The following is a 19,437-nucleotide window of genomic DNA, read 5'->3' as shown; positions in this document are numbered from 1 at the left end:
TAATTATATTATCGTATGCAGTTTGATGGCTTATTTGACCCTTATTCCTAGAATAAATAAATCTGAATTTGAGTAGATAATTTGAATATAGTTATGCAAAAATCATAATTTCAAAATAAAGTAATTATTAAAACCCATCAACTTTGATAAAGCTACATCAATTTACAAATACCCCGTAATTAAAAACATGAAACATCACTCAATCAATCAATAACAATAATAAGGCATAAAATTGAGATTTAATAGGTGAAAATGCTTGGTAACTTGAGTGAATGAATTGTTCATCCATATATATAGGTTGTAGTTCCATCCTCTATAGGTATTAGTTCCATCCTTGAATTTATATTTGCTATTTGCTACAATAATGAGAAAAGAACAGTTAGATCAAAATATAATTTTAATTTCTTTATCAAAATAATACCTGAATCTTCAAATAAGACAAAGGGAAAAGATCAAATCTAACATATTAAAAAGCCAAAAAGGAAAACATCTTAGTGCACTTTGGACTTTAAATAAATCATTCTAACAAATTTATATTATATCAATAATTAGTGTCTCAATCCATGATCAATATTCAACCAAATTCAAAATCAAATTTGCAGTGTTCACTTTGCATCTTTTTCACCTAGCTTCTAGGTATCACTGTCAAATGATTCAGACATTTAGGGTTCGTTTGGTTCACGAAATGTCAGATTATCTTATGGAATGTCAGATTCTTGGTAATGTTAGATTTTTGTGTTTGATTAAAATTGAGGTATGCAATATAAACTTGTTTGGTTGAAGAGTTGATGTTTACTCCAAAAAGAATATTAAGTTTTTTTTTTTTTTTTTTTTTTTTTTTAACTTGATTAAAGAATGGCTGCAAAGTAGATTAAAGAACATTTAGTTTTGAACTTGAAAGCAAACACAGAAAGAGTATTAAGAATTTCCTTTGACAACATAACATTGATTGCAAATGCAACTAAAGATTATTTAGGACAATCATCTCAATAAGCATTTTAAATGCATTCATACAGAATTTTGAGTTAGCATAATTTCAAAACCACATATATATACAAATATACAGTAATACATAAAACTTCAATATTTATACTTACCTTATCTCCTAAATGATGTCTTAAAAACTGCAGAACCATTCATTCTCATTTCTACCCCAAATGACAATTCACAACTGTATATTCACATGTATTCATACCAAATCATAGGAAGTATAGAATTACTCATCCCAATATCCCATCAATAATTCATTCACCAGATCTTATCCCATCTCTGCTATACCAGTATACTCATTTCAATAACTCTCATCTGATCTGAGTTTCAATTCAGAGACTCTAATCTACTCTACTTCATAATTTCAACAGTACAACTAACTCAGACCTTCAATCTCTCATCTGATATTACCCAAACCCAATTCACTAACTCCATTTCCGATCCATCTTCACCAACCTAATTTAAGGTATGTTTCCTACTTCTCCAACATCACTCAATTCCTTTACCTTTTTATACTCCGAAATGTTTATCTCTTTTTGATTGTGCGTTCACTAGATTGTATTGGTTAAATTTAATAATCTACAAAAACTTGTGTGAGACCATCTCACGAATCTAAATCTGTAAGATGGGTCGGATCTTTAATTAATAATGCCGATTCATTAACCAAAGACCGGATCCACTAACCAAAGATCCGACCCAGGTCTCAAGTGTTACCCCTAATAATCCAAGGGGCAAATTATGCTGTGGAACCGTGTCTATCTGGAACCTCTGACACGGTTCCAAAACTGTTCATAATTGTGAATATGGAGTTTAAAAATTATGAAAATAGAGTTCTATAATTATAATAATAGAGTTCTGTAATTGTGAATATAGAGTTCAATAATTGTGAATATGAAGTTCAAAAATTATGAACATAGAGTTTTATATTATGAACATAGAGTTCAATAATTATGAACAAAAATTCTGTAATTGTGAATATATAGTTCAATAATTATGATTATGAAGTTCAAAAATTATGAACATACAATTTTATAATTACGAACATAGAATTCTAGAACTGTGTCTACCTCATAGAACCCTGTCCACCTTGGACACGGTTCCACGGCATAACAATCCTAATCCAAGGGGAAGTTCAAAGTTAATAATTTAGCAGATTTTAACCCATTTTGCATGCACCATTATTATCTCTTTCTCTGTTATAATTATTCCATTGAATTTCTTGCTGAGTATAGTAATTGAGACTGATAGTGTACTCTGATATGAGTTCCAGAAACACTCTAAACAGACAAGTTCAATATAATGGGTTTTGATGCTCTAATCAAAATAGTAGAGCAAGACCTTGTGAAGCCAGAACTACTTTCGATTTTTGATGCTGTAGGAATGATGGAGTCGCTGCTTGAAACGATTGAGTTGCTGTCTTTCAACCTCTGCTTTCTGCAAGCCTTTTTCGAGGAATGTAAGACGAAAATGAACGACGGGGACCTCTGGGCTAAGTTACTGTATGAAGATATCCGAGATAAACTTGCTACAAGTTATGAAAACTACAAAATAGAATATAAACTGAGAAAAATATATTTGGGATGCAATTGCATAATAGGTTCTAAAGTATATTTGGGAGCTACTAGGAAATTCGGTTGTAAGCAACTTCATCAGACCTTGAAAAAAGTGGTAATAGATATTGAGGAAGTTAAAGAACTGATCCTAGCGGAAAAAAAAAGAATTGCTTTAGAGCCTGAGGAAGAGAACATCACGGTTTTGGATACCTACCAAAATGCTTTAGAGCCTGAGAATGAAGTAATTGTAGGATTTGACAGTGATATAGAGAAGATAATTAACCGGCTCAGTTATTCACACTTGATGAGATCAATTTTCACCATTTTGAGGAATAGTAACAGTAAACAGTTTCGGAAATATGTTGAAAATCCTGAGCTGAAACTACAAGTTACCCCACTTGTCGGGGAAGGAGGGATAGGAAAAACTACATTAGCCAAAAGAGTTTATGGACATCCAATTACTATTGCTTGCTTTCAAATTCGAGCATGGGTAGTTGTATCTCAAGTTCACAACCTCAAAGAGATGCTCATTGGTCTATTACGTTGTATTTCACCAATTACTAGTGAAATCTACAACATAGACGATGCTCAAATAGCTGAGCAATTATGCAGAAGTTTGATGGGCCGGAAGTATTTAATTTTTTTGGATGACATATGGACCACTGCTGCATGGGATGCTATCCAAGGATGTTTTCCAGATAATTGTAATGGAAGCCAAATCTTAGTAACTACCCGGTTCACAAAGGTGGCTAAATACTTAAGTACGAATCCCTACCATGTGAAGTATCAAACTTTTGATGATAGTTGGGAATTATTTTCAAGGAAAGTTTTTGGGCAACGCCAAAGTGTTACCTGGGAAGATGATTTAATTGGGAAACGCATTGTTCATCTTTGCAGTGGATTACCACTAGCAGTTGTTGTGATTGCCGGGCTTTTGGTGACAGCAAAAGAGTCTCTAGAAATATGGAGAGATGTTGAGAAAACTTTGGGTGGAGTTGATAGATATGATAATAACAACAGAGTTTCAAAAGTCCTTTCATTGAGCTACAACTACTTACCTAGTCACTTGAAAGCTTGCTTTCATTATTTTGGTGTGTTTCCGGAAGACAATGTCATTCCTGTTAAGAGACTAATCAACTTATGGGTTGCAGAGGGATTTCTAATGCAACGTAAAAAAATGAGATTGGAAGCAGTGGCAGAGGGTTACTTGCATGATCTCATTAATAGAAGCCTAATTCAAATTAATGAGCTATGTATTGACGGCAAAGTCAAATCATGTAAGATTCATGATCGAGTGCACGAAGTTTGTGTGAGAGAAGCAATAAAAGAGAATGCTTTGTGCATTATCAATGACAATCATGCTCCAAGAGCTAGCCATTGGTTAAGTTGTCAAACACGTCATTGGCCAATCACTCGAGCGAGTTATAGAAATTGCACTCTCGATAAAATCCATTCCGTTCTGTGCTTTGGTAAAGATGTATACCATTCAAAATGCAAGTTGTTATACCCATGTATGAAATTGCTTAGAGTATTGGATTTATCATTAGTTAAATGCTCACAAGGCATGCCTAGTGAAATAACAGATTTGGTTCATTTGAAATACTTGGCTTTAAGTACCATCGGTTCTCTTTACAAGCTTCGATTTTTAAAGCTTAAAAATTTGCTAACTCTCATAGTTACTTCGTGGATGGAAAAATGTCCTTTGCACCTGCCATGTGATATTTTGGGTTTGCAACAATTGAGGCATTTGCATGTTGACAAGAGATGTTCACAATATCTCCCTTGCTTAGTCAAAAAAAATCTACAAACTCTGCATTGGTTGAAAATTGCCAGCTCCTACAATGAAAAACCAAACTTCAGAATGGTTCCAAATCTAAAAGAACTTGGGATTTACATTGAAGGACAACTGGAGCCTAGCTATCTAGAGGGCCTTGTGTATTTACATCGACTTGAGAAGTTGAAGTTTGAAGTAGGAAGAATCGAGCAATTTTGTCTTCCAACAGGTTTTCCACCAAACCTTAAGAAGTTAACACTTCGTTATACTTATCTTCCATGGAAGGAGATGGACACAATTGGCAAGTTGCGGCACCTTGAGGTGCTTAAACTAAAAGATTTCGCCTTCTGTGGCTCAAAGTGGGAACCGTCAAAGCGAGGCTTTCGGGAATTAAAGACGCTTCTTATTTCACGTTCAAATCTCAAACATTGGCATTCAAGTTCTAATCATTTCCCAGTTTTGGAGCACCTAGTCTTAAGATATTGTTGGGAATTGAAAGAAGTTCCACCTACCTTTTCAAATATTGGAACGTTGAAGTTAATTGTGTTAGAATGTTGTTATTCTTCTCTTGTGACTTCTGCAGACAAGTTATTGTTTAAGGGAAAGGCAGGTTCTCCACTTCGTGTTTGTAAAGTTGGAACTAAGGTTTCTCTCTAATTCTTGTTCATTATTTCAAACTATTAGTTTTATGCTTTCTAATTCCATGTATTAATTTATTGTTTGCTTTTTTTACTCATTTTCAATTACTTTTCAAGGTTGAATTGCCTATTATTGAAAGATCTGAAGGAGAAAGTGTTGAAAGCTCTGAAGAAGAAAGTATCGAAAGCTCTAAACAAAGATTGAAAGCTCGGAAGAGTGTGATGAAATATATGAAGAAGAAGGTGCCGAAATCTATGAATGCATTGAAAGAATTGACTGAGGAAAGAAGAAAGTGACTTTATCTTTCAACGTGTAGGTTCCTGGCTCAACTTAATATGGTCCTCATTGCTGAATAAGTTGTGTGTTGCTTTCATGAGTTCTTGCATTGTCTAAATTAAAGTTGATGAAGTTGATAATTAGTATACGCCACTTGTCCAGTTCAATCCTGATTGGTGGTGATCTGTCTCGTTGGTTGGTAATTTGTGTAACCATGCATGTTGATATATTGAAGAAAGATGTTCATCATCCCGCTTTCGGGAGAAAACGAACAGAAAGGATTTCTTGCTGCAATTCCCCAGTCAACTTTTCCAGTGAAGCTCAGTGGTGCACCAATATATGATGTATTTTTGGTTTCCATTTGATATGAACAGTTCAACTGTGTGTGTTATGATGTTTTTCTTCTCCAATGACACCATGTCTCAGTTGTAATAATTCACTGTTCAATTAAGTATTCTTTTACAACATATTGAAATGTTTTTGGTGCCAATGAAACCTGCATTCATGAAGGACCTTGAGTGACCCTTAAACAGTTTCTCCTGGCCTTCATGACTTTGATAAGATGAAAATTCAAGATTAACTTGTTCAGAGTTTTCATTATTTGGCATTGCAAGCTATAAATGTAATACCAAATGGTGAGAACAAGAAAAGAAAATAACTTAATCCATACTATCAAAAGACAACACTAATATTTGAAAATCTTAGTTCTGAGATCATGAAGTGCATAATCCGTCTTTTTTCAGAGCTTCTGTTCAATAATGTTGTTTGCATAAGAGCATCTCCACCAATACTTTTTGGTAGGGTTTTTGAGGAAATAAAGATGATGTGGAAGAGAGAGAAGAAATGAAGTTCTTAGGAGCGGTTTTTGGTCTGAAAATGTGAGGTCCGCGTGGAGATTAGTGATTGCTTGAGTTGCGTGGGCGTGTAAAATCTTCTTCTTCTTCTTCTTCTCTTTTTTTTTTTTTTTTTTTTGGCAGACTTGCTTTTATTATTATTTTTCTTTTTCTCTCTCATCTCATCTTTTCTTTACTAATTACACCTGCAAAAATTTCTCAAAATCACAACCATTGAAGATGCTCTAAGTCACAAGAGAAAATAACAACATTCTAACACAGTACATTTCAATGTTTAAGTGCAACTTGTTTCAATTATTCCCAACAGTAAATTTCAAAGTTTAATTGGAACTTTTTTCAATTCTCAACAGTAAATTTCAATGTTTAATTGGAACTTTTTTCAATTCTCAACAGTAAATTTCAATATTTAATTGGAACTTGTTTCAATTCTCAAAAATATCTTAGGAGTAGCTATAGGCATTCCGATCCAAATGACACCATGCATTTCTTGCTGCAATTATTCAACATGCTGAATATTTGATCTTTTTAACTAAGAATAATTAACAATAGAAAATTCATAGGTTCTCTCACCTATTGGAGGAATTGGACAAGTATTATGGATGGACGACTCTTCTTTTACGGTTTTTAAGAAAAATATAGTTTATGTGAAGGAGAGATAGGGAGGAGAGGGAACGTCTTGGATCTCTTTGCAAGCGAGGACCCGCAAGAGAGAGAAAATGGAAGAGAAAAGTGATTATGCGTGCATGTGGTGCACAGGTCGCGCCTAACCGAGCGCGTGAGCGATCTGTGTGTTTTTTTTTTGGTTACGTCAGACTTGCCTTTTTTTTTTTTTTTTTTTTTCCTTCCTCAATCTCTTTCCTTGTTGACACATCAAAAACCACTCCAAAAACTTCACTATTGAGTTTGATTATTTGATAGGCTGATATAGAGATGTTTGGTAAATTAGTTCTTAGCTGATAGTTGATTACATACAAAATGATTTTCTTAAAAAGCTGATTGAAAAAATTGTTTTGAACAGCTTTTTGAATTTTAGTGTTTTGGAGAAATAAGCTATTACAGAAAGTTAATTAATCAAATACTCATATTCATTGTTTAACCAAGTCAAATAACTAATTATGGTCAAATAAGCTAAAATTGACTGATAACCTAACTATTTTACCAAACGAGCCAAATATTTCTCATTATATGTATTCAAAACTTTTCGAAAAAAAATTGTATTCAAAACTTGTACGGTACATTTTTGTAAGAATATTTGCTTGGGATTATATTTGAAGTTATTTTGTTTAATTCACTAAGAGACCCTAAATACAAATAAATATATACACACATGGCCATAAGCACACGTGTATGTATAGTTATTATATTGCAACAATTTGTGTGAGATCGTCTCACCGTGAGACATGTCGGGTCGAGTCGGGTCAATATTAAAATGTAATACTTTAAGAAGGCATAATATGTTTAGTCTACTATATAGCTAGACTAGTTCCTCCTAGTTTGTAGGATTAGAATAAGTCTGTTAACAACTCATAGACGACTTAGGTGGTTCTGTTGTATTATTGGCTATTTAAGCCTCCATTGTCTATTGTTAAATGCATCGTTCATTCTGTCTCTATATGGTATCCAGAGTCATACTCTAGCGAGAATAAATTATCATATTTTTTTTTTCCTCTATTCCCCATGGTTTCTTCCTTAGACACCCATGTCATCCAACTCAATAGTACTCCCACTAATTTTCCCATTCGATTAACATCCTTCGATTTCCAAGTTTGAAGAAGACAAGTTCAAGCCTCTCTCATTGGCTTGGGGTTGCTTGGCTATATTGACGGCACAACCCCGACCCCTACTCAATTCTTTGACACTGCTCAGAAGGAAATCAACCCTGCTTACACCACTTGGTTCAGACAAGATCAAACCATCCTAAATGCTATTTTAGGGAGCTGTTTCGATACGATTCAACCGTTGATCTCATCGGCGGTATCCTCGGCAGGCACATGGGACCGGTTAACAACCACCTTTGCTAGTTCCTCACCATCTCGCATTGTGCCTCTCAAAACTAAGCTCACTTACAATCCCCAAAATGGTCACCCCGTTGAAGAGTATGTTGATGAAATGTTCACCATTGCTGAATCGCTGGCACTTACTCAACATCTAATTAGTGAGCAAGATCTGGTTGTTCATATTCTCACTCAGTTAAATGAGGAGTATAATCACGCTGTTCTTGCCCTACGTGTGTGACCAGAACCCATTACCTTCTCTAAATTAAAAGTCATGATTGTTGAATTTGAAAGGAAACAACGAAAGAAGGATGTTGCAAGACAATCTATAGTTGCTACGACAAATGTAACGCAAAAGCAATATGGATTCTCAAATTATGGCCGGAACGTTCCTAAATCAAATCGAGGAAATAATGGGCAGTCTTCGCACTCCCAGAATTTCAACCAACAACGTCGGAATATAATGTGTAAGTTTTGTAATCTTATGGGTCATGAGACCCGTGAGTGTCGTAAGCTGCAACGCTTCCTACGAGATAATAATGTCTCCCTAGAAGCAAGATTTGACACCAAACCAGTGGTGAATACCACCATGGCTCCTGCTGCATCCCATTCTGTTGCTCATCATCAACAACCTTGGTTGTTTGATTCTGGTGCATCCCATCACACCACTTCAGATCCATCGATACTACACTCTACTGAATACGGTGGGCCAGGCGAGATTCATCTGGGTGATGGTATGTCCCTGTCAATATCTCATACTGGTCAAACCATCCTCCCTACATCTAACCGTAGTTTATCTTTGTCTAATGTTCTCTGTGTTCCCCAATTACAAAGAAACCTTGTCTCTTTTCCAAACTTTGTAAGTCTAATAATGTTTCTGTTGAATTTTTTTATACACATTTGTTTGTGAAGGATCGATCCACGGGGGCGCTACTTCTGCGAGGGAGGAACGTGCATGATGTGTACATTGCTCCACTTTCATTTCCACCACAAATAAATGCGGCTATCAAGTCTTCTCTTACAAATTGGCATCATACTCTAGGTTACCCATCAAATAAAACACTTGCTAATGTGTTCAGAAGTGTCAATATTTCCCTTCGGCCTAACTCTGATATCCATTGTAAGTCTTGCCTAAGTAACAAAAGTCACAAGTTTCCATTTTATAATAGACCACTTGAACTATTGTACTCTGATGTTTGGTGTACTAAACAAAAGTCGGTCAATGGTTTTAATTATTACTAGTATTTGCACCCGTGCGATGCACGGAATGTATTCGTTATAATATATGAATTATAATTTGATTCATATTCGATAGTGTAAATTTTAACGTTGAATTAAGGTTTGTATGAATGTTTCGGAATTGAATTAATTGGTCTCATTATCTTTATGTGTAATAATTTAGCTATAGATTGTAACGGAATATATACGTAATATGTAGATATGTAGCAATTTTGTTATATTGGTGAAAGAAGAATACATAATATAACTGTTTTGAATTACACATTGTTGAAAATCTCTTTGTAGACGACATTAGTAGTAGTACCAGAAGTTTGTACATCCTTGTCTAGAGCTAAAACCTTAAGGCCATCAGGATGAGTGACTCGGGAAAAAGCCACGTACAATTGACCGTGATTAAAGACTGGGTTTTTCAACAATAAGCCAACGTGAGTTAGTATTTGACCATGGCTTTTGTTGATAGCCATTGTATATGCTAGCATCAACGGGAATTGTTTACGTTGGAACTTGAACGGCAATCTCGTATCAGAAGGGGTGAGAGACATTCGTGGTATAAGAACTTTGTTTTCTTGCTGCGTTCCATTAACTATTCTTGCTTCCACAATATGATCCGTCAATCTTGTAACGATCAGGCGCGTACCGTTGCAAAGACCAAGCGAGTGGTCTATGTTTCGCAGTAACATAACAGGTGCACCAACCTTTATTGTCAACGAATGATTAGGAAGTCCAGACAATCTCAAGCTATTTAAAAATTCAGAAGTGTGTACTTGTGAGAGATTATCACCATCTGATTCTGCCTTACACAAAGAGTCACAGCTTAAATACGTCTGACCTTCTGCAGTGTTCATGTCACACATAGTTTTTTTTTTTTTGTTTTTTTTTAAGAATTAAATTTTGAATTAATTTTGACCTAATAATAAATGCAGTTTTAATAGGGGTGGTGCAAATAGCATTTTGACCACCCATTAGGCTATTTGCACCACCTATATATTTATTATAAATTACAACCTTTTTACATTTTCAATGATAGTTTATACCATTTTTGGTCAAAGGGTGGTACAAATAGCAACACCCTATTAAAGCTACATGGAATACTAAGTGCCATCATACAAAATGATTGAACTAATAGCATTCGGGTAATTTTATGTTTATTGTGGTGCGGTGGTAGTTCCAATGTGAACACAATAACTATGGTTCACACCAGTTTGATTCAGCATGTTTTCAAGTCTTGAGTTGTCAAATACTATTGAGTTGTTTTCCATCATATTTCTATCCCTAACCATGGAATGATGAATTAGTTTGTTTTTCTCTGTACTTTTAAAAAAGAGCAAATTTTACTTTTAGTGGTTAATTATTTCTCTCTATCTCTCCCTCTCTCTCTATATATACATATATATATATATATATATATATTGGTGAACAGTACAGAAGGGGCCAGAAAGATACTATTTTTGAGTATATTACTCCATATAACATATATAATAACACTTGTGTGAGACAGTTTTACGAGTCTCAATTCGTATGAGACGGATCGAATCTTTGTTTAATGGATCAAATATTTGATTAATGGGTTAGATCTTTGACATCATTAATCAAAGATTCGATTCGTTTTATTGATTGAGACTCGTGAGATAGTATCACACAAATTTTTACTTTATTTTAAATGGGTGATCACAAAACAGATACGGAGTACTACTTTAGTCCGAGAATATGTATAGAACAGATAATACTTTTTAAAAAAAAATTAGGAGTGTTTAAAAAAAAAAAGGTTAAATTCCATAATGAGTGTCTAAACAAAATGATTAAATGAACACTTAAATCCCATAAATAATTCAGACCGTATCCCATCTTTCATCATTGCTGTATGAAAAGTTAAATCCCATCAATAATTCAGATCTTGAGCAACCTTATCAGTTAGAATTATTTATGAGTTATTTGTGGCCCCAGCATCTACTTCATCCTCCATTATCTCACTCAATCACAAAAAACTCTTCTTTACATCACTTTTAATTTTTTTTTATGAGTTATTTGTGGACCCACCATTTATTTGAATTATAAATTTATAATTATGAAAATTAATTAAAACAAACACACCTACATTTAATTAAAATGATAATTATAAATATATAAATTAATTTTTGTTGTTACTTTATTTATTTTAATCATTTTAATTTTAATTGTAATTAAATTATTCAAAATTTAATAAAAAATATACTCCGTATATTATATAATTAAAATTTCTGAAAAATTTAAAATATAAATAATAAAACAATAAAAAACAAACAAATCAAATATTAAAACTAATTAAAAGTGTTGTCTCAAGGACTATTTTACTGTCCAAAAGGTAGTTGTTACAACTTACAACAACTAATTAAAAGTGACAAAGTATATAAAAGAAAGGCTTAAAGCCAAACTAGGAAACCTAAAATTAGTTAATTAGTTAATTTTGCTCCAATAACCTTGACAAAACTATTAAATATCAACGGAGTAGTGTGAAAACTTGAAATTTATGTGATTTAAGCAATTAGTTAAAGGGAGAGGGCAATTTATTAGACTATTGGAAGGATAAATTAAAGAGATGTGGTAGTTTATATATATGGTGGCTAAGAGGGGAGAGTCTGTAGTTGCAGCTTGTCAACAACTCCATCAAACCTTGCAAGTAGTAAAAGATTTTAAGCATGTTGAGGTGAAAATCTTGATGGAGAAAACAAATACCAATTCATGTTTATAATGCACAGAATTCATGTTCATAATACACATACACATAAACACGATATAATGATTAATGAACATGAATTCTATGTATTATGACCATGAATTCTATGTATTATATAACTGAGGACACATAAACACTTAACATTATACACATAATTCATGTTTATAATTCACAAAATTTTATGTGTATATGTATTATGAATATGAATTCTGTGCATTATGAACATGAATTATATACCTTATATGAAGTCAAATAATTCTGTGTATTGGACCAGGGTCCACGATATAATTTGCCAATACATTAGAGCAAGAGAATTCAGTGATTGTAGGATCCAATTAGCAAAGACATAAAGAAGTTTTTCTGCCGAAACTCAGGGAGGGGACATTTTTTGTAAAATTATTGATTGCATTATTTTTTTAGGTTATGAGAGAAACTCACATCCACTATTCAAGAGTGCGCACTGAGTAAACCCCACTCTTGTATAAATCGTACTAAGAAGACTTGATATTATAGGTTCAGCCAAGAGGATATTAACAATAATTAAACTCTTGACCATCAAGTTGGCATACCCTTTCTCTGGTCTACTTCACAAATTCTAACAACTCAGACCATCTCATATTACCCAAACCCAATTCACTAACTCCATCTCCATCTTCATCAACCTAAGGGAGGGAAAAAGAAAACTATACCCCTATAATTTAAGGGTAAAAATTATCATTTTCTCAATTAAATATTTATCAAAGTGTACAAATAATTGGCAAGTTGGAAATGGTGACAGAGATCATGCATATGCATTTTAATATATTCTAACATTGTGTATTCATCATAGAACATGCAATAAGGAATCCTACATATAATAATAATCACGCCAAACATGCTAACATTTAATTAATAGACCAATTAAATATTACAAATGTTTCTTTGATAAATAAAAAAAATTTGAGTGGTGTCAATTATATAGTCTGTCCTGCCATTTCGACTATTAAATTATATGTTGTTTGGTATTTTCCTAATAATTAGCTAGATTTTTAGAAAATTAATTCCAAAGAATGTGTTTTTCGAGAATAATTTTATTAAAAAAATTAGTTAACAGCTAAGATGTTACTCTGATCTAGAAATATAATAATTAAATTCTTTTGGAAGTTATATTAGATTCGCTTCAATTTTATAAGGATTTTTTTAAAATCTAATATATATAGTAAAACAATTTAATATAATTAAAAACTGAGTGAATTCCTTTTTTGGTCCTACTGTTATAGGGGCATTTTCAATTTCAGTCCACTTTAATTTTTTTTGCCACTTTACAACCACTATTATTGAATGTGTTCCACTTTTAGTCAACCGTTAATATTTCCGTCAAGAGGCCGTATAATCAAAGGGTATTTTGGTCTTTTTATGTTTGACTTCTCTTTTAATACATGCGCTTCGTCCTCCTCCTCCGATATTCGAAGATGGCTCTTCGAACAACGAGAATGGGAAGCCAAAGCTACATCGTTTCGTTCGTTCCAACATGGGCCGGCGAGGTTTCATAGGTTTTAGGTTTAATGTTCTCATTTCTTTAGTCAAACATAGTCTTGGATGAGAAGAAAGGTCAAAATACCCTTAGATTACACGACCTCTTGATGAAAATACTAACGGTGGAACTAAAAGTGGAACATATTCAATAATAATGGTTATAAAATGACAAAAAAAATTAAGGTGGAATAAAATTAGAAACGCCCCTATAACAGGACCAAAAATGGAATTCACTCTTAAAAACTTTTTTTGCTCAAATGCAAATATAACATCCTACCACTGCCACTATATGTGGTATAACAAGTCATAATGTGGACATACATAGAGAGCAAGCAAAACAAAAAATATGCGTTTTTTCGATCCATATATGCCGAGAATTTAGTGGATTTCGTTGCAACTTACTTTTTCGATCGATCCCAAATATTATAGACTTTAAAGTTTCAATACGTATAAAATTAACCCATATTTTTTACTAAAACCTTCAACATAATGAATAAAATTAATCCTCACTTTTTTAGAGTATTGGCATTTAAAGTCAACTCCATATATAATTCATGAGATCTATCTCAACTCTCATCCTCTCTGCTATACTCATTTCATTTCTGCTCTCTCAATAACTCTCATCTCATCTCATCTGAGTTTCAATTCAGAAACACCTGAGATTAGTTCAAGTTGGCATAAACTCAACAACTCAGACATAGACACATTAGAGTTTAAACTTTAGGGACACATGGTAAATAAATATTAAAAAAAATGGCGGAGTTTGGCGGGGCCTGCGGTCCTAAGGACGGTAGAGCGGGCTGCCCCTACCGGCAATTTATATCCTACACCACGGCGCGCGTTGCATTTTCCGCCCAGATGCAAAACGACGTCGTTTCAATTTTTTTTTATTTTTTTTTTGAAATTTCCCGCGCCAGTGTTTGGCAGTTAATTTTTCTTTAAAAAAAACCCATGTTCAAAAATGTACATAATGTTATACATGAATGTATATAATTGTATACATGAATGTACATAATTGTACAACAAAATATACATACTGTTTTTTAAAATATAATACACATAATCTAACATAATACTCCGTACATAATAAACATAAACTTTTAACCTAATACACATCAACTCTTCATAATACACAAAAATTTCCTAATTCGGATGTACATAATTGTATAAAAAAAATGTACATAATTGTATTAAAAATGTACATAATTGTATGAACAAATATACATAATTGTATGAACAAATATACATAATCACAGCAACTTCCTACCGCGCGTCCGCGCCTCCCAAAACGACGTCGTTTTGGGAGGCGCGCGGCACACAGTACTACGCGCGCCGTGGTGTAGGATATAACGATTGGCGCCTACCTAGGCTTATATTAAAAACAGGTCTTTTAGCCCGCTCTGCCAAAAGACGGGCTTTAGCGGACTTTGACGAGACCCGCCCCGCTAACCCGCATTGACAGCTCTAAAAATGAATACTTAAATCCCATAAATAATTCAGACCGTATCCCATCTTTCATCATTGCTGTATGAAAAGTCAAATCCCATCAATAATTCAGACCTTATGTCATCATTATATTGCTGCTATACTCGTCTCATTTCTTGCTCAACAAATGCTCTGATCTGAGTTTCAGAAACACTACTTCATAATTTCAACAACAAACTCAGACCTTCAATCTCTTATCTGATATTACCCAAACCCAATTCGCTAACTCCATCTCGACCTTAGCATTTTCAAGGTATGTTTCATACTTTCTCTTGCTTGACTGAAGAATTCCTTTATTTACATTGATACAGTTTAGCATAACTCACTCACCATTATGTTTTCCCTCTCAATTCCTTTGCTTTTATAATAGATGTTTATTCAATATAAAGTTTATTAATTTTGACCTAGATTTTTAATTGTGTGTTCAGTGTTTATGAAAATTTTCTGTTGAATCACAAACTTCGCATTTTCTGTTGAATCACATGAAGTTTAGAAACTAGCTAGCTAGAAGATGCAATGATTTTGCTGAGGATACTTTATATAATTCAGCATATTAGATTTTAACCCATCTTGCATGCACCATCCATCTCTGTTGTAATCATTCCATTTATTGCTCAATAATTGAGACTAATAACTTTGATATGAGTTCCAGAAACACTTTAGAGAAGTTCATTCAATGGATTTTGATGCTGTAACCACTCTAATCGAAATAGTAGAACAAGACCTTGTGGAGCCAGAACTACTTTCGATTTTTTATGCCAGAGGAATGAAGGAGTTGCAGCTTCAAAGGATCGAGTTGCTGTCTATCAACCTCTGCTTCCTTCAAGCCTGTTTGGAGGACTGTAAGACAAAAATGAATGACGGGGACACCTGGGCTAAGATACTGTATGAAGAAGTCCGAGATAAAGTTGCTAAAATATATGAAAGTTACGAAATAGAATCTGAACTGAGCAATGTATATGCGGATGCTAACTGGGAAGGATATGGAGTTGAGGGATATGGAGCTGGGGCTTGTCAACATCTTAGTTGGTCCTTGTATGATATGGCAAGAAATTTTGAGGAAGTTGGGAAATGGATCCTGCACGAAATAAAAATAACTGCTTTAGAGCTGGTGGAACAGAACATCACGGGAGTCACGGTTTGGGATACATACCAAAATGCTTTAGAGCCTGAGAATAAAGTGATTGTAGGATTCCACAGTGATATAGAGACAATAATTAAACGGTTCTGTTATTCACACTTGATGAGATCAGTTTTCACCATTTGTAGGAATAGTAACATTGAACAATTCCCGAAATATGTTGAAGATCCAGAGCAGAAACTACAAGTTATCCCATTCATAGGGGAAGGAGGCATAGGAAAAACTACATTAGCCAAAAGAGTCTATGGACATCGAGCTACTATTGCTTGCTTTCAAATTCGAGCATCTGTAGTTGTGTCTCAGGTTCATAACCTCAAAGAGATGCTCATTGGTCTATTACGTTGTATTTCACCAATCACTAGTGAAATCTACGACATAGACGATGCTCAAATAGCTGAGCAATTATGCAGAAGTTTGATGGGCCAGAAGTATTTAATTTTTTTGGATGACATATGGACCACTGCTGCATGGGATGCTATCCAAGGATGTTTTCCAGAGAATTTTAACGGAAGCCATATCTTAGTAACTACTCGGTTCACAGAGGTCGCTGAATACTTAAGTGCAGATCCCTACCATGTGACGTATCAAACTTTAAAGGATCGTTGGGAATTACTTTCGAGGAAAGTGTTTGGGCAAAGCCAATGTGTTCCCAGGGAATATGAGTTAATTGGGGAACGCATTGTTCTTGGTTGCAGTGGATTACCGCTAGCAGTTGTTGTGATTGCTGGACTTTTGGCAACAGCAAAAGAGTCTCTAGAAATATGGAAAGAAGTTGCGGAAACTTTGGATAGAGTTGATACATATAATAATGACAAAAGAATTTCAAAAATACTTTCATTGAGCTACAACTACTTACCTAGTCACTTGAAACCTTGCTTTCATTATTTTGGTGTGTTTCCTGAAGACAATGTCATTCCTGTTAAGAGACTAATCAACTTATGGCTTGCGGAGGGATTTTTAATGCCACATAAAAATATGAGTTTGGAAGAAGTGGCAGAGAGTTACTTGGATGATCTCATTAATAGAAATCTAGTTCAAATTAATGAGCTGAGTATTGATGGCAAAGTTAAATCATGTAAGGTTCATGATCGAATGCATGAGGTTTGTGTGAGAGAAGCAATAAAGGGGAATGCTTTGTGCATTATCAATGACAATCATGCTCCAAAAGCTAGTCGTTGGTTAAGCTGTCAAACAAGTTATTGGCCAATCACTCAAGCGAGTTATGGGAACTACACTCCTGATAAAATCCATTCCATTCTCTGCTTTAGTAGAGATGTATACCATTCAAAATGTAGGTTTGTATACCCATGTTTGAAATTGCTAAGAGTATTGGATTTATCATTAGTTAAATGGTCACAATGCATGCCTAGTGAAATAACGAATTTGGTTCATTTGAGATACTTGGCTTTAAGTACCATTGGTTCTCTTTACAAGCTCCGATTTTGCAAGCTTAAAAAGTTGCAATCTCTCATACTTACTTCGTGGATCGAAAAATGTCCTTTGCAACTGCCATGTGATATTTTGGGTTTGCGGCATTTAAGGCATTTGCATGTTGACAAGAGATGTTCACAATATCTCCCTCGCTCAGTCAAAAAAAAATTTACAAACTCTTTATTGGTTGAAAGTTGCTAGCTACGATAGAAAACCAAACTTCAGAATGGTTCCAAACCTAAAGGAACTTGGGATTTACATTGAAGGCCAACTGGCGCCTAGCTATCTAGGGAGCCTTGTGTATTTACATCTACTTGAGAAGTTGAAGTTTGAAGTAGGAAGAGTCGAGCGCTTTTATCTTCCAATTGGTTTTCCGCCAAACCTTAAGAAGTTGACACTTCATTATACTTATCTCCCATGGAAAGAGATGGACACAATTGCCAAGTTGCCACACCTTGAGGTGCTTAAACTAAAAGATTTTGCGTTCTGTGGCTCAAAGTGGGAACCATCGAAGCAGGGCTTTCGGGAATTAAAGGCACTTCTCATTTCACGTTCAAATCTCAAATATTGGAATGCAAATTCTAATCATTTCCCAGTTTTGGAGCGCCTAGTCTTAAGATATTGTTGGGAATTAAAACAAGTTCCAATTAATTTTGCAAATATTGGAACACTGAAGTTGATTGTGTTAGAATGCTGTTATTCTTCTCTTGTGACTTCTGCAATGCAGATTTCCTCTGCAAAGAAGTTATTGCTTGAGGGAACGACAGATTGTCCACTTTATGTTCGTGAAGTTAGAACTAAGGTTTCTCTCTAATTCTTGTTCATTATTTCAAAATATTAGTTTACTGCCTTCTAATTCCATGTATTAATTTAATTATTTATTTTTGTACTCATTTTCAATTACTTTTCAAGCTTGAATTGCCAAATAATGAAAGCTTTGAAGAAGAAATTGTAGTAAACTCTGAAGAAGAAAATGTGGAAAGTGTGAAAAGCTTTGAAGAAGAAAGTGTGAAAAGCTCTGAAGAAGAAAGTGTGAAAAGCTCTGAAGAAGAAAGTGTGGGAAGCTCTAAAGAAGAATTCGTTGGAAGCTCGATGGTTTTTCTCTAATTCATTTTCATTATTTCAGAATATTAGTTTTCTACCTTCTAATTGCATGTATTAATTAATTAAATTATTTATTTTTGTACTCATTTTCAATTTCTTTTCAAGGTTGAATTGCCAAATAATGAAAGCTATGAAGAACAAAGTGTGGAAAGCTCTAAAGAAGAAAGAATGGGAAGGTATAAAGAATTAAGTGTTGGAAGCTCTGATCAAGAAAGGTTGAAAGCTCGGAAGAGAGTGATGAAAAATCTGAAGAAGAAGGTGTCGAAATCCCTGAATGCATTCAAAGATTTGAAGGCGAAAGTGTTAAGAAGAAAGTGAGTGAGGAATTTTTAAATTTTAGCTTATTATAAACATATGATCCAAAGCCAAGGTATGTATGTATATACCTATGAAACTATTATGAAACTAATGAGATTATTCTGATCTTTTGCAATTGTCTGTCTGTCTCTTTGATTGGGAATTTGTATAACCATGTTGATATTTTGAACAAAGATGTTTATCATCCCGCTTTCGGGAGAAAACAAACGAAAAGGATTTCTTGCAGTGAATTCTTCAAGTGCAGCTCAGAGGTGCACCAATATAAGATGATGTTGTATTTTTGATTTCCATTTTATCTGAACAATTAAGTTGTGTGTGTTATGATGTTTTTCTGTTCCAATGACATCATGTCTCAGTTGTAACAATCCACTGTTCAATTCAATATTTCTTTTACAACATATTGAAATGCTT

General features: G+C 34.1%; 2 protein-coding genes across 4 annotated transcripts in view; one reads left to right on the top strand and one right to left on the bottom strand.

The window, feature by feature from the left end:
* The window catches only part of LOC109172848 (54S ribosomal protein L24, mitochondrial), a 25,441-nt gene extending 14,744 nt beyond the window's left edge, over positions 1 to 10,697 (bottom strand). The window contains exon 1 of the mRNA XM_019322080.1: positions 10,673 to 10,697. The gene's annotated coding sequence lies outside the window, so the exon portion shown is untranslated. The remainder of the gene's footprint in view (positions 1 to 10,672) is intronic.
* On the top strand, positions 1,112 to 19,437 carry LOC109172845 (putative late blight resistance protein homolog R1A-3). 3 transcript variants are annotated; one of them, XM_019322068.1, is made up of 4 exons: positions 1,113 to 1,456; positions 2,261 to 4,962; positions 18,517 to 18,699; positions 18,814 to 19,437. In XM_019322068.1, the coding sequence occupies exons 2-4, from the start codon at positions 2,290 to 2,292 to the stop codon at positions 19,024 to 19,026; spliced, it is 3,069 nt and encodes a 1,022-aa protein (XP_019177613.1). In that variant the 5' UTR covers positions 1,113 to 1,456; positions 2,261 to 2,289; the 3' UTR covers positions 19,027 to 19,437. The 3 variants fall into 3 exon arrangements, with proteins under 3 accessions (XP_019177615.1, XP_019177613.1, XP_019177614.1); XM_019322070.1 differs by lacking the exons at positions 18,517 to 18,699; positions 18,814 to 19,437 and adding an exon at positions 5,073 to 5,399 and having other exon boundaries at positions 1,112 to 1,456; XM_019322069.1 differs by lacking the exon at positions 1,113 to 1,456 and having other exon boundaries at positions 1,994 to 4,962.

The sequence above is a fragment of the Ipomoea nil genome, unplaced genomic scaffold, assembly GCF_001879475.1.
Source record: "Ipomoea nil cultivar Tokyo-kokei standard unplaced genomic scaffold, Asagao_1.1 scaffold0436, whole genome shotgun sequence".
Lineage (NCBI taxonomy): Eukaryota > Viridiplantae > Streptophyta > Magnoliopsida > Solanales > Convolvulaceae > Ipomoea > Ipomoea nil.
The sequence above is the reverse complement of the archived record's forward strand: the minus strand, read 5'-3'. Positions and strand labels throughout refer to the sequence as shown.